General features: G+C 49.2%; 1 protein-coding gene across 10 annotated transcripts; it reads right to left on the bottom strand.

The window, feature by feature from the left end:
• Positions 1–5,653: 5,653 nt before the first annotated feature.
• Positions 5,654–12,654, bottom strand: LOC148224580 (nucleolar pre-ribosomal-associated protein 1-like). Of its 10 annotated transcripts, none has more exons than XM_088162736.1 (6): positions 12,515–12,654; positions 9,930–10,036; positions 9,720–9,836; positions 8,943–9,081; positions 8,039–8,232; positions 5,654–7,810 (listed from the first exon to the last, which is right to left on the bottom strand). In XM_088162736.1, the coding sequence occupies exons 2-5, from the start codon at positions 9,933–9,935 to the stop codon at positions 8,099–8,101; spliced, it is 396 nt and encodes a 131-aa protein (XP_088018862.1). In that variant the 5' UTR covers positions 9,936–10,036; positions 12,515–12,654; the 3' UTR covers positions 5,654–7,810; positions 8,039–8,098. The 10 variants fall into 10 exon arrangements, with proteins under 10 accessions (XP_088018862.1, XP_088018861.1, XP_088018859.1 ...); XM_088162735.1 differs by lacking the exon at positions 12,515–12,654 and adding an exon at positions 11,935–12,281; XM_088162733.1 differs by having other exon boundaries at positions 9,720–10,036; positions 12,515–12,653.
• Between the last annotated feature and the right edge of the window lie 336 nt (positions 12,655–12,990).

Below are 12,990 nucleotides of genomic sequence, written 5' to 3'. Positions count from 1 at the left end.
GATTTTTTCGGGGAGTCCGGGGGGATTTTCCCGGGGATTCCGAGGGGATATTCCCGGGGAATTCCGGGGGGATTTTCTCCGGGATTCCGGGGGGATTTTCCAGGGGTTTCAGCGAGGAATTTCCCGGGGAATTCCCGGTGGATTTTCCAGGGGATTCCGGGTGGATTTTCTCGGGGATTCCGGGGGGATTTTCCCGAGTATTCCGGGGGGAATTTTTCGGGGAGTCCGGAGGGATTTTCCCGGGGTATCCGGGGTGATTTGACGAGGAATTCCGGGGGGATTTTCCCGAATGTTCCGGGGGGATTTCCTCGGGGATTACGGGATGATTTTCTCGGGCAATTCCGGGGGATGTTCTCGGGTATTCCGGGGCCATTATCTCGGTGATTCCGGGGAGATTTTCTCGGGGATTCCGAGATTATTTTCCCGGGGAATTCATGGGGATTTTCCCGGGGATTCCGGGGGGATATTCTCGGGGATTCCGGGGGGATTTTCCCGAGTATTTCGGGGGGGTTTTTCTCGGGGATTCCGTGGGGATTTCCCCGGGGATTCCGGGGGATTTTCCCGAGTATTCCGGGAGGATTTTGTCGGGGATTCCGGGGGATTTTCTCGTGGGTTCCGGGACGATTTTCCCGAGGAATTCCGGGGGGATTTTCTCGGGGATTCCGGGGGGATTTTCTCGGGGATTCCCGGGGGATTTTCCCGGGGAATTCCGGGGGGATTTTCTCGGGGATTCCGGGGGGATTTTCTCGGGGATTCCGGGGGGATTTTCCGGGGATTCCGGGGGAATTTTCCAGGGGATTCGGGGCCGATTTTCGCGGGGATTCTGGGGGGATTTTCCCTGGGATTGCGGGGGGATTTTCCCTGGTAATTCCAGGGGATTTTCCCGGGGATCTCGGGGTGAGTATCCCGGGGATTCGGGGAGCATTTTCCGGGGATTCCGGGGGGATTTTGTCGGGGATTCCGGGGAGATTTTCTTGGGGATTCCGGGGGGGCTTTCACGGGGCTTTCTGGGGGATTTTCGCCTGGATTCCGGGGGGATTTTCTCGCGGATTCCGGGGGGATTTTCCCGGGGATTCCGGGAGGAATTTCTCGGGGAGTCCGGGGGGATTTTCCAGGGGAACTCCGGGTTGATTTTCCCGGGGACTCCGGGGGATTTTCTCGGGGATTTCTGGAGGATTTTCCCGGGGATTCCGGGCGGATATTCTCGTGGATTCCGGGAGGATTTTCCCGGGGAATTCCGAGGGATTTTCAGGGGATTCCGGAGGGATTTTCTCGGGGATTCAGGGGGGATTTTCCAGGGGATTCCGGGGAGATTTTCTCGCGTATTCCCGGGGCATTTTCCTGGAGATTCCAGGGGGATTTTATCGGCTATTCCGGGGGGATTATCCAGGGGATTCCGGGGGGATTATCCAGGGGATTCCGGGGGGTTTTTCCAGGGGATTCCGGGCATATTTTCCCGAATATTACGGGCGAATTTTCTCGGGGATTCCGGGGAGATTTTCTTGGGGATTCCGGGGGGGCTTTCACAGGGATTTCTGGGGGATTTTCGCGTGGATTCCGGGGGGATTTTCCCGGGGATTCCGGCGGAAATTTCTCGGGCAGTCCGGGGGGATTTTCTAGGGGAATTCCGGGGGATTTTCGCGTGGATTCTGGGGGGATTTTCCATCGGACTCCGGGTTGATTTTCCCGGGGACTCCGGGGGAATTTTCTCGGGGATTTCTGGAGGATTTTCCCGGGGATTCCGGGCGGATTTTCTCGTGGATTCCGGGACGATTTTCCCGAGGAATTCCGGGGGGATTTTCTCGGGGATTCCTAGGGGATTTTCCAGGGGATTCCGGGGTGATTATCCCGGGGATTTTCCTGGGGGATTTTCCCGGGGATTCCGGGGGATTTTCTCGGGGATTCCGGGGGGATATTGCAGAGTATTCCGGGGGGATTTTCCGGGGAATCTGGGGGGATTTTCTCGGGGATTCCGGGGGGATTTTCCCGGCGAATTCCGGGGGGATTTTCTCGGGGATTCCTAGGGGATTTTCCAGGGGATTCCGGGGTGATTATCCCGGGGATTTTCCAGGGGGATTTTCCCGGGGATTCCGGGGGATTTTCTCGGGGATTCCGGGTTGATTTTCCCGGGGAATTCCGAGGGATTTTCTCGGGGATTCCGGGGGAATCTTCCAGGGGATTCGGGGCGGATTTTCTCGGGGATTCCGGGGAGATGATCCCGGGGATTTCGGGGAGATTTTCTGGGGATTCCTGGGGGATTTTCTCGGGGATTCCGGGGGGATTTTCCCGGGGATTCCCGGGGATTTTCTCTCGGATTTTTTTCCCCAATTTTTCAAGCATTTTTTTCCCGCAATTTTCGTGGATTTTTCCCAAATTTTCCCCATTTCTCACTGATTTTTTTCCCCATTTCTCAATGATTTTTGCCCCAATTTATCAAAGATTTTTTTCCCCATTTCTCACTGATGTTTTTCCCCATTTTCCCCCCATTTCTCACTGATTTTTATCCCCCATTTTTCAATGATTTTTCCCCATTTCTCTCTGATTTTTTTCCCCATTTCACCATGATGTTTTCCCCATTTCTCACTGATTTTTCCGTTGATTTTTCATGGATTTTTCCACCCATTTTTCGTGGATTTTTTTCCCCATTTTTCCCCATTTCTCACTGATTTTTTCCCCCATTTCTCACTCCTTTTTCCCCATTTTTCCCCATTTCTCACTGATTTTTTCCGCCATTTTTCATGGATGTTTCCCCCAATTTTCATGGATATTTCCTGATTTTCCCCCCCATTTCTCACTGATATTTGCCCCCATTTCTCTCTGAATTATTCCCCCCATTTTTCATGCATTTTCCCGCCCATTAATCACTGATTTTTTCCCCATTTCTCACCGACTTTTCCCCCCATTTCTCACTGATTTTTATCCCCCACTTCTGACTGATTTTTCCCAATTTTTCGTGGATCTTTTTCCCCATTCCTCACCGATTTTTCCCCCATTTCTCTCTGATTTTTCCATCATTTTTCATGGCTTTTCCCCCCCATTTCTCACTGATTTTACCCCATTTCTCACTGATTTTATTAATGTTTGTATTTCTATTTCTAATTATGTTTATATTTATATTTATATTATTGTTTTGCATGTTTATGTTTATGTTTATGTTGATGTTTATATCTATGCAGGTTAACGTTTGTGCATGTTTATGTCTATGTTTATATTTATGCATATTTATTTTTATGCCGGCGAACGCGGGCAGGCGTTTTATGTAGATGCCTATCCGCCGGGGTGCTAGACCGGCCGCCATCTTGAGCGTGTCGGGACTCTCAAAATGGCGCCTCGGGCGGCACCCCGGCTGACCTGCCAAAAATGGCGGCAGAAAGGGCGGGAAAAAATCAGGACCCCGGTGTGTAGGCATAAGATGCCTGATTACATCGCCGACGCCGATCTGCTCGCCGACAATTTTCCCGGATGTTTCAGAGCGTGCCGACAACGGCCGCGCGGTCCGCGGTGCCGCGGGCGTGAGGGCGCCGGCGGGCGCGGGCAGGCGTTTTACGTAGACGCCTATCCGCCGGGGTCCTAGAGAGGCCGCCATCTTGAGCGTGTCGGGACTCTCAAAATGGCGGCTCGGGCGGCACCCCCGCCTGACCTGCCAAAAATGGCGGCAGAAAGGGCGGGAAAAAATCAGGACCCCGGTGTGTAGGCATAAGATGCCTGATTACATCGCCGACGCCGATCCGCTCGCCGACAATTTTCCCGGACGTGTCAGAGTGTGCCGACAACGGCCGCGCGGTCCGCGGTGCCGCGGGCGTGAGGGCGCCGGCAGGCGCGGGCAGGCGTTTTATGTAGACGCCTATCCGCCGGGGTCCTAGAGAGGACGCCATCTTGAGCGCTGCCGCAGGGCTGGGTCCCGGCCCGCGGGCCCTTCCGCCATCCTGAGAGGGGCACGGTGCAGTACCCGCCCGTGTCCACACGGCGGCAGCACTGCCGCCCAACTCAGCCCGGCACTGCCGCCCTGTCAGGGACAGCCAGAGAAGGGAGAGAGTTCCAAGCACCAGAGTCCCCACCCGTCATAAAATCCTCTCAATGAACGCCCCAAAAAAACCCCGACCCAAACTAAAAATGCCCTGCCTCTGACCAAATGAAAAAAAAACCCTTTTATATATAGAAATCATCTATTTTTTAATATTTAATTTATAGTCATAATCTAGACATATTTCATATATTCAATTTAATTGCTATTCTATTTATCATATATACAATATTATTTTATTATTCATTATATACATAGATTTATATTACTAATGGTATTTCTATTTTATCTATATCCATCTATATTTGTAGGTTCATAGTTTTTAATATTATTTCTTTAAAAGCTCTGCCTCTAACCAAATAGAAACAAAAAACTCGATTATTTTAAATTATATTTGAATATATTTTTTTATTTAGTTTTCATATTTATATCTGTAGATTTATATGTCTATATTGTGTATTCTATATTTATATACTATTTAACGTATTTTTTACTAGTATATTAATATACTATATGCTATTTACATTCTATTATAACATACTATTTAATATAACATATTAAAATCGATAAATTATTTATATTACATACTACATACATGTATTTTATATTTATTTCTATATATTTATACTTACATATATATGCATATATAGTTATAATAATTTTATGTCAGTATCTATTTTTGCATATTTGTATATTTTTGCCTATATTATTTATATTATTTATTAAAAACCCTCCTCTAACCAAATAAAAAACCATAAAAAATTCCTTTTAAAGTCTAAATATTTATATATTTCTATTTTCATAACAAAATATAATGTAATGTAATATATTTATATATTGGTTTCTTATATTTGCTTCTATATTTTTATTCTTTATCTTTTCTATTTACAGTATCTATAAAAAAACCCTACCTCTATCCAAACACAAACCAATAAAACATTCCTTTTAGACTATATTTAGCTGTTTTTTAAGGTTCTGTTTTTCATGCATTCTACACCCACCCCTCCCTCTCAATGTTCTGACACCCACCATGACCCCCCCCATGCCCGACTCACCTGCTCCTCCAGCGCAGCCCGGCTCCCTCTCCCAGGGACCTTGGGGTGCCCCAAACCACGTCGGAGCCCCCCTCAGCCTTTTTTCCTCACCCCAAAGAAGGCACAGAACGACTCCAACTGCCCTGGACAGCAGCAGGGCACTTGACTGCAACCCCTCCCATGGGTCCATCCCACAGAAAGTGACTCTGCTGACACCAGAAAAGGGAGGGCAACCCCCACAAGGGCTGAAGTTCCTCCCCAGCCCTGCAGACACAGGGGACAAGGGGCAGAAAGGAGGAGGGGCAGCAGAGAGGACAAGGGAAGAAAATCAACATCAAGGTGCACGATGAAATGGAACCCCCACCAAAAAAAAAGAAGAAGAAAAATGAAAACGAAAAATAACCAAAAAACGAAAAGAAACCCCTGGCATGCTGGATGGGCAGCACAAGAGGGAGGGATTAAAAATGAACAGGGACAGTGTCCTGGTTTTGGGCAAATTTGGGGGAAAACCTCCAGAAGGAGCCCCCAGACAGCAAACCCCACGACTCCTCCCCCCCACCCCACCGGGTTCGGGAAGAATTTCCTCGGAGAAGAGTGGGAGAAAAAAACCTCTTTATTTAACAAGCAAGACACTCCCCAGCACAGGGAAAAAAGACAACACCAGCTGACAAAAAACTCTTTCACCGTTCTGAAGGGATGACGAGTTCAATCTCTCTGGCGAGTGGTCGCCCAGTTATCAGTCTCTGGCGCTTGGGAATGGCTGCTGCAGGTGACAGAGTGTAGACTCCCGGTGTTTCTTGGGGTTTCCCAGGTCCCCGTCCGGAACAGGTTCAGATGGTATCCAGGAGAGGGAGGGGACGGGGTGGAAGAGAAAACAGTCCAGGGAAAAAGTTGGACTGCCTAGCTGAACTAACTAATAAGAAAAAAGCAAGGGCAAAGCGAAGGAAAGAAAAAGAGGCAGAAGCGAGCAAGCAGGCAAGCAAGCAAGCAAGCAGGCAAGCAGGCAAGCAAGCAAGCAAGCAAGCAGGCAAGCAAGCAAACCGAGCTAAAACCTCTCCTAAACATAGACCATGGGGGAGGTGAGCCGGCTGATAACAAGACAAAACAAAGCTTCACTCTCAGAGTCAGTCCTGGAAGCACAGGACATAATACCAAACATAATCAGGACACATGATTGGAGATAGAAACACCATAACATCACCCTAGGACAGACAGTGACCGGGACACAAGGATCCCACGGGAAACAACGGCACAGGGAGCACCACAGAGGCACAGAGAAGGACGGAGAAAAGACAGAGAGTGCCAAACACACAGCAAGGACTGAGGGGTACCATGACAAAGAGGGAACCCAGGAGCCAGAGAGGAAGCGAGCACAGCCCGTGCGGGGCGGGCAAAGACGGGCAAGGAGCAGCACAGGCACGGAGACAGAGAGGCACGGCCAGCAGGACAGAGGCTCACCAGGAGAGGGGCACAGGAAGGGAGGAGCACCGGGCAGCGCTCCTTTAGGACAAGAATATTCACACACACAAGCAATTCCCTCATTTGCACCTCATTCTTATTTCACACCCCCCCCCCCCAATAAAAAATTCAGCTCATAGCACAGGCAGCTCTGGCTTTTCCCTGCACAGTATTTCTACCAGGGACCTGGGCACAGCACGCGGTCGCGAGTCACCTGAATCAATCCTGATTTAACATTTCAAAGCTTCTCCTTCTGGCACTGCACCTTCTCAGACCCGGGCTGCCATGTTCCACTCCCCTCATGGCCAAATTCAAGAACAACTGTTGCCATTCTGCAGAGAATTCCCAATATGACTCACATGTTACCAGTGGGCAGAAAACTCTTTGGGCTTCAGTTCCACCTCTCACCTGTTCCACGTGGAGGGAGGACAGGCATTTGTCACACATCACAGCAGCAGTGATGGATCAAGGCTTTTTTTTTTTTTTTTTTTTTTTTGATTGAATAAAAGGGTAAGAAAAAACAAACCAGGTCTCATACAAATGTCTTGAAACACCATTAAAGCTTTTTAAACCCAAGGAGACCATCGTGATTCCTGACTTCAGTCTTCTATTCATACTGGTTTTGGCATCATGAAATCAATCAGAGTCTTTAAAGAAATACTAAATCATCATGACTAAACCCCGGGCTCCTGGTCATTTGCACTTACAGCCCCTTGTAGGAAGCTCTCCAGCCTTTTTTTCCCATCCTACGTTGGACAGAGGATGGCTGTGAACCGCACGCCTCCGCACAAACAGTCCTGCCGGTTCCTCAAAAAGTTTAAAATGCATGTGATAAAAATGATAGAAAGTAACACTGCCTCTCAGACTGTTCAAGAAATGGGAAGTTGGACTTTCAATGTCCCACTGAGAGATGCCAAATAAAAGCTTCCCCATGAGCTCGCACAGAGTAGTAACATTTCTTGGACGAAACTAAACTAAGATTTTTTTTTGACCAAACAAGATAGGTCTGTATGAGAACAGCTCAGGAGGCTTTCAGGGCTCGCAGTGATGCTGGCAGAGCACAGAACGTTAAAGATGAAGTCTTAACTCCCTGAATTAATGCCCTGTGGTAGCCAAAACCTTTTGCAAAGACACATAAGACTTGCTTCTCCTTGTTTCCGAGTTCCCAAGCCGTCCTGTAATTCGTCACCTGCACTAGTGCAGACCAATCTGCCGTGGGCAAGGAACAGATCCGGCTCCTGAGCTCCAAGCCACGTGTCCCCGATGGAAACCCAAGTCAGGAATACAAAAACACCTGTGGAAGAAAGACGAGAGAAAAATCAGAAGACACAGATATTCTTCTATTTCCACACAGAAATACCGAGCCAAGCTGTTTACCTCTGGGACTCTGTTTTCAAACAGCTCCCCAGCTCTGTTCCTAGATGGAAAACGTGGAGTGGCTTTGCCCATGCAAAGCCAATGAGCCTCCTCACAAGAAGGAACAAACCAGTTTCCTGCTAAATCAGACACCTGGAAATCTCACCTGTCACATGCTGTCATGGACCAGCAAGAGGGATCAGCATCCAGGCCCACGTGGACTTGTTCATTCCTGGCTTCTAATGCAGCAGGGACAACAGCACTGAAGGGAAATGATCACGTCTTCATTTAAAGAGAACCCAACTTCTTCATCAAAGCCATCACTGTCCTCGATCAGGACATCCACCATATCCAGGACATCTAATAAGTGAAGAAAAACATCAAAGCAAGAATCCAGACTAACAGGAAAAACAACAGACGTAGAATGCAACACTCCAGGAATACAAGGCATCTTTTTAATTCTTTTTAATAAATAAAAAAAAAAAAATTTAAAAAAAAGTATGAAAGCCACATTTGTCACACAATACAACGTTAAGTGCAACCCCTAAATTACAGCTGAACCTTCACTCTGCCTTTCAATGCTGCTGTCCAGCACGGAGCAGCTGTGGCTGCTCCTGGATCCCTGGATGTGTCCAAAGCCAGGCTGGACACTGGGGCTTGGAGCAGCCCGGGCTACTGAAAGGTGTCCCTGTTCATGGCAGGGCTGGAACTGGATGAGATTTAAGGAGCCTTGCCGGCCAAACCACTCTGGGATTCCATGACTCTGTCAACAGTCCCAGGCAGAAGGGCTAGATTTCCATTTGAGTTCAAAAACGCCGCTGCAAGAGCATGAAGAGAGATTTCAAATACCGTTCAAGTGGCACAGCCACGGCAGAAATTACTTTCAGAGGTAAAGCGGCAACTTGGCAATTCCACTTCGACTTCTGATACCAAGAACACGTGGAGAGCTGAATCCTGGAGGGCCCTTACTTAACAGGATTGCCAGAGTTATCCATCCCCAGTTTGCTGATTAGGGCTAGAAAGTGTATCCCCAAGTCATGGAGTTGGGATGTTGACAGGTTACCACATACCATCAATGTGAGAGACGGGGATGCTGATGTTATCAGAGTCCTGTTTAAACAGAGCCACCTGGAGCGTGCTGGCTGCCTGAACCAGGTCTGCTGCCTTGTCAGTGTAGGGACAGGGGTTGGCCACCAGCTTCAGCAGGATCTGTCAGCAAAGGTGGGGAGAAAGGTAAGTGCACCTGCTGGCTGGCAAGTGCAGGGGAACCACACGGTACTGAGAACGACCACGTGCTGAAAGCTGGGCAGCTTTTATGAGGACAACTTCCATAGCACTTCTGCAGGATTCTGTCTACAGTTCCTGCTCTACAGGCCACACTGATGGAAAAACAAAAACCCACCACAACTTGGCACCTAGATTGCGACCACACACCGAGTACCTGGGCAGACCACAGTGGAGGCAAAGCACTGGGCATTCAACATCCTGAAGAGTAAACAGCAAGTGTCACCTTTCCTTGTCAAGGACCACCATCTACTGAGCTCTGATAATGTCGGCACCTAAAGAGGAGATCAAAGCTACCCACACCTACACCACTCTACCCTTACACCAACAATGCTGTAATAACAGCTGATCTTTTTGGATTTCATTTTCCTACAAATCATTTGGCTGCCCTCCCACTGAACACAAGAAGGATGCCACCTCCGTATAAAGAATCCCAAACAAGGCTTTTCTCAGAATTCATTCGCTGGTCTTTGACAGGTTTCTCAACAATAGCAACAAGACCTCCAGTTTCCACTAACACTATTCTTTGCATTTTTTTATCCAGCTGATTTGAACACCGTTACCTTTTCCAAAAACTGAATCACTGCTTCCTTCTGGTCTTCTTTTGTATTATCCAAGTGCTCCAGCCAAATTGAAAGCTCCTTCCACGTGTCCTCAAACGCTCCACTGTCACGTAAAACCTGTCCAGGAAACAAAGGAGGAGGTGTGTAAATAAACCTCAAAACACCTAAAATACAAAACCCCGAGGGATGCAGATCTTTTTCTATAGTTACCTTCATGCTTCCTTCTTTTAGGAACGAAAAGAAGAGCAGGTTGATGAGGAGTCGTATCTGCCGCTCTCCTCACCCTCAGTTCAAGAGGCTCACTAGGGGGACTTCAGCTGCATAGTGGACAATAAAAATCCTACTTCTGTAATTTTTGGAAAGCAGGTTATACTGCTTTCAGAGGGCCGTACAGCTTTCTATCATCACAGGCAGTTAAAAAAAAAAGAAAAAAGCACCTTCAAAATAGCCTGTAGGGGAGTTTTAGAAAACTACCGATGAAACAGAGGAAAATCATTGCTAAATTAAACCTGAATCAGGCTACTTGTACTTAAAGCAATCAGGCAGAGGGATGAACAGTCACATAAATGAGCAGTGGGCTGTGACCACAGCAAGGTCCAGAGAGAAGTGCAAGTTGCTGGGGGTGGTGAGGAAGACCAACAAGTCCCACACCCTAGAGACAGGCTTTGACGTGCCTAGAAACTTCCCCCCGCTTTCCTGCTCTCCAAATTCAGGCCCTGACTGCGAGCACCCAAACTCGGTGACCCCGAGCTCCAGCTCTACAAGCAAGAAAGGAGGAGGGAGAAGAGGAAGGAATCCGAGTGACACCAGGGTTCAGCTCCCTCCCCCTAAGGCCCAGCAAGAGAGGAAACCTTGCCCAGCTTGCCAACCCTGGCACCTACGTTGGACGACTGCAATTACACAGGATGAATCTGTGCCTTTGCTCCTCTCCACACATCAAATACAAGGAAGCCATCACAACTCATTTGTTCTACAGTTACTCCGTGTACAACACCAGCAGATCTAAAAACAACTGCTGCTCACATCAATCTGACAGGGTAATTCTTTTAAAGCAAGAAAACACGAAGGAAAAAGGATTCATTATAATATAAGCGACTATTTTTGGCAGGGTCTGGAAACAGAAATGCACCTGCAGCTCTCACAAAACCAGGCAGGAACAGAATGTGAAATCCAAAAACGAGCCTTCAGTTACATGGCACTGTGCAGAAAAGTAAGTCCTTACCATCTATTCTTAGCAGCCTTTCTGCTGACGGAACTGCCCCAACTTCCCTGTTCCTGCTTTCCCTTCAGAGAAAATGCAAAGGACTGAAGTGGAAAGTGGACACAGGAACAAGTCAAGCAGTCCATGTTCCCACCTGGCAAAAGAATCCAAAACCATCAGAAAAACGGCACATTTTGAGCAGCTTTCGGTTGAGACATTCATTGCTGGGAGACCAAGTGAACCTGCCTTTAATCCCTTGCAAGGATCAAGGGCCACTAAACCCTAATTCAGTCACTGTAACTGGATTTTTTTCTTGGCAGGACAGTCTGGTTGCATTTATTCCTTATTCCTAAGGGTAAATCTCTACCCCTACTTAGGTAACTAAAGGATGTCCTCTTTGAATAAGGTGCTAAAAACAGCAGCCTCTGGTGTCTGGTGGACTTCGAGCTGACCAGCTTTTTCTCAAAAGTCAAATAACTAATTTAAATATGCAGAGGGGGATGCTAATTTTCAAGACAAAAAGTACTCCTTGCATCAAAGCTGGTATCAGACAATAACAGAGAGGACTACTCTGCAGGGCCAGAGGAAACCGGAGAAGACTTATGAAAGGCTAGAGTGCTGAAGTACAGATTAAAGAAACGCTGATAAAAAGTAAAAATCCAAAGCAATATCTTCTTGATCAATGTCAAGACCTTTGCAGGCACCAACTGCACTGATTTATTACAGTATCAGAATTCATTCAGCCTCGGGGGGGTGCGTAAACACGACAGACATTTTCTTTGCTCTTTCATCAACTGCTGCAGTGAAGTCCGTTCACAGCATTGATTTCTGTCAAATATTTCGTTACTAGCCGGTTATCTGACAGCAAATTTCAACAAGAGTCACAGGAAAGGAGACTGGTGACCACACAATCCTGCAGCAAAGGTAACTGCTTCAAGAAAAAATCGTACAATCCTGAAATTTCAGGCCAGTGGGATAGAGTGAATATCCTGATATTTCAATTCCAAAGCTTACCTTAATGGTCTCGGGCTCCGGGGCTTGGAGGGGGGGTCGGTTCGGAAGGGCCGCCTCCGGAGGAGGGGATCCCGGGGGGAGTCAGGGGCCCGGGGAGGGGGGCGAGGCGGAGGGAGAGGAAAAAGAGGAAGATGAGGAGGAGGAAGAAGGGGGAGAGGGTTTGAGAGGAGGGGAAGCCCAAATCCGTGCTGTGTGCGGAGCTCCGACAGCACGCTGCAGCCCGCAGCTCAGTGTGAGCACGGGGCAGAGGAGGCGATTTCTGGGCATTCAATCACCCTGAGGCGGGCCCGGCACCGCCCCTGCAGCACCGTCCCCAGCACAGCTCGGTACCGCTCCGGGATCACCCGGCCCCGCCCCCGGTGCCGCCCGGGACCACTGGGGACCGCCCCTAAAGCACCGCCCCGGCCCCGCCCGGTCCCGTCCCCGGGACCTCCGTGCCCCGCCTCGCCAAGCCCCGGCTCCGCCCCGAGCCTGCCCGGGCTGCGCCGGGACCATCGCTGGCGGCCCCGCCCCTCTTCCCCGGGCCGAAGCGGGCTGAAGGAGATGTCCGCACGATTGGAAACGCCGCCGAAAATCGCACCCGTGGGATCGGTGTCGGCGTCGTGCGCAGGCATCCCACTAGAGCGAGCGGGCTCCTTGCTGTGCCACCCTCCTTTTGCAGCCAGAGTTAGAAGGTCGGGGAGCGACACCCGAGCCGCCATCTTGGGAGAGGCAGGCGCGCAGTACCGCGCTCTGCCCAAAGGGTGGCGCTTGGGAGACAGGCAAGGGATGGAATCAAGGAGTGTCCCAATCCTTGAGGAAATCCCCCTGAATGAACGCCCCAAAAAACCCCGACCAGAACTGAGAAACCTCCTGCCTCTGTATGAGTGCAAAGGGTGTGCAAGGAGTGTGCAAATAGTGTGCATTAGCAATCGATCGGCAGGCATTGGCAATCGAGCGCCGATCTAATCGATCGGCAGGCATTGGCAATCGATCGCCGATCTAATCGATCGGCAGGCATTGGCAATCGATCGCCGAGCTAATCGATCGGCAGGCACGATCAATCGATCGCCGAGC

The sequence above is a fragment of the Sturnus vulgaris genome, chromosome 3, assembly GCF_052056855.1.
Source record: "Sturnus vulgaris isolate bStuVul1 chromosome 3, bStuVul1.hap1, whole genome shotgun sequence".
Classification (NCBI taxonomy): Eukaryota; Metazoa; Chordata; class Aves; order Passeriformes; family Sturnidae; genus Sturnus; species Sturnus vulgaris.
The sequence above is the reverse complement of the archived record's forward strand: the minus strand, read 5'-3'. Positions and strand labels throughout refer to the sequence as shown.

Excerpts from the sequence above, each read along its gene's own strand:
- LOC148224580 (XM_088162733.1), bottom strand. The coding sequence starts at position 9,935 with ATGAAGGTAACTATAGAAAAAGATCTGCATCCCTCGGGGTTTTGTATT. Across the intron at positions 9,082-9,719 it reads TGATTCAGTTTTTGGAAAAG|ATCCTGCTGAAGCTGGTGGC; the intron begins GTAACGGTGTTC and ends CTTTGCTGACAG. Across the intron at positions 8,233-8,942 it reads CCCCGTCTCTCACATTGATG|ATGTCCTGGATATGGTGGAT; the intron begins GTATGTGGTAAC and ends TTCACTTATTAG.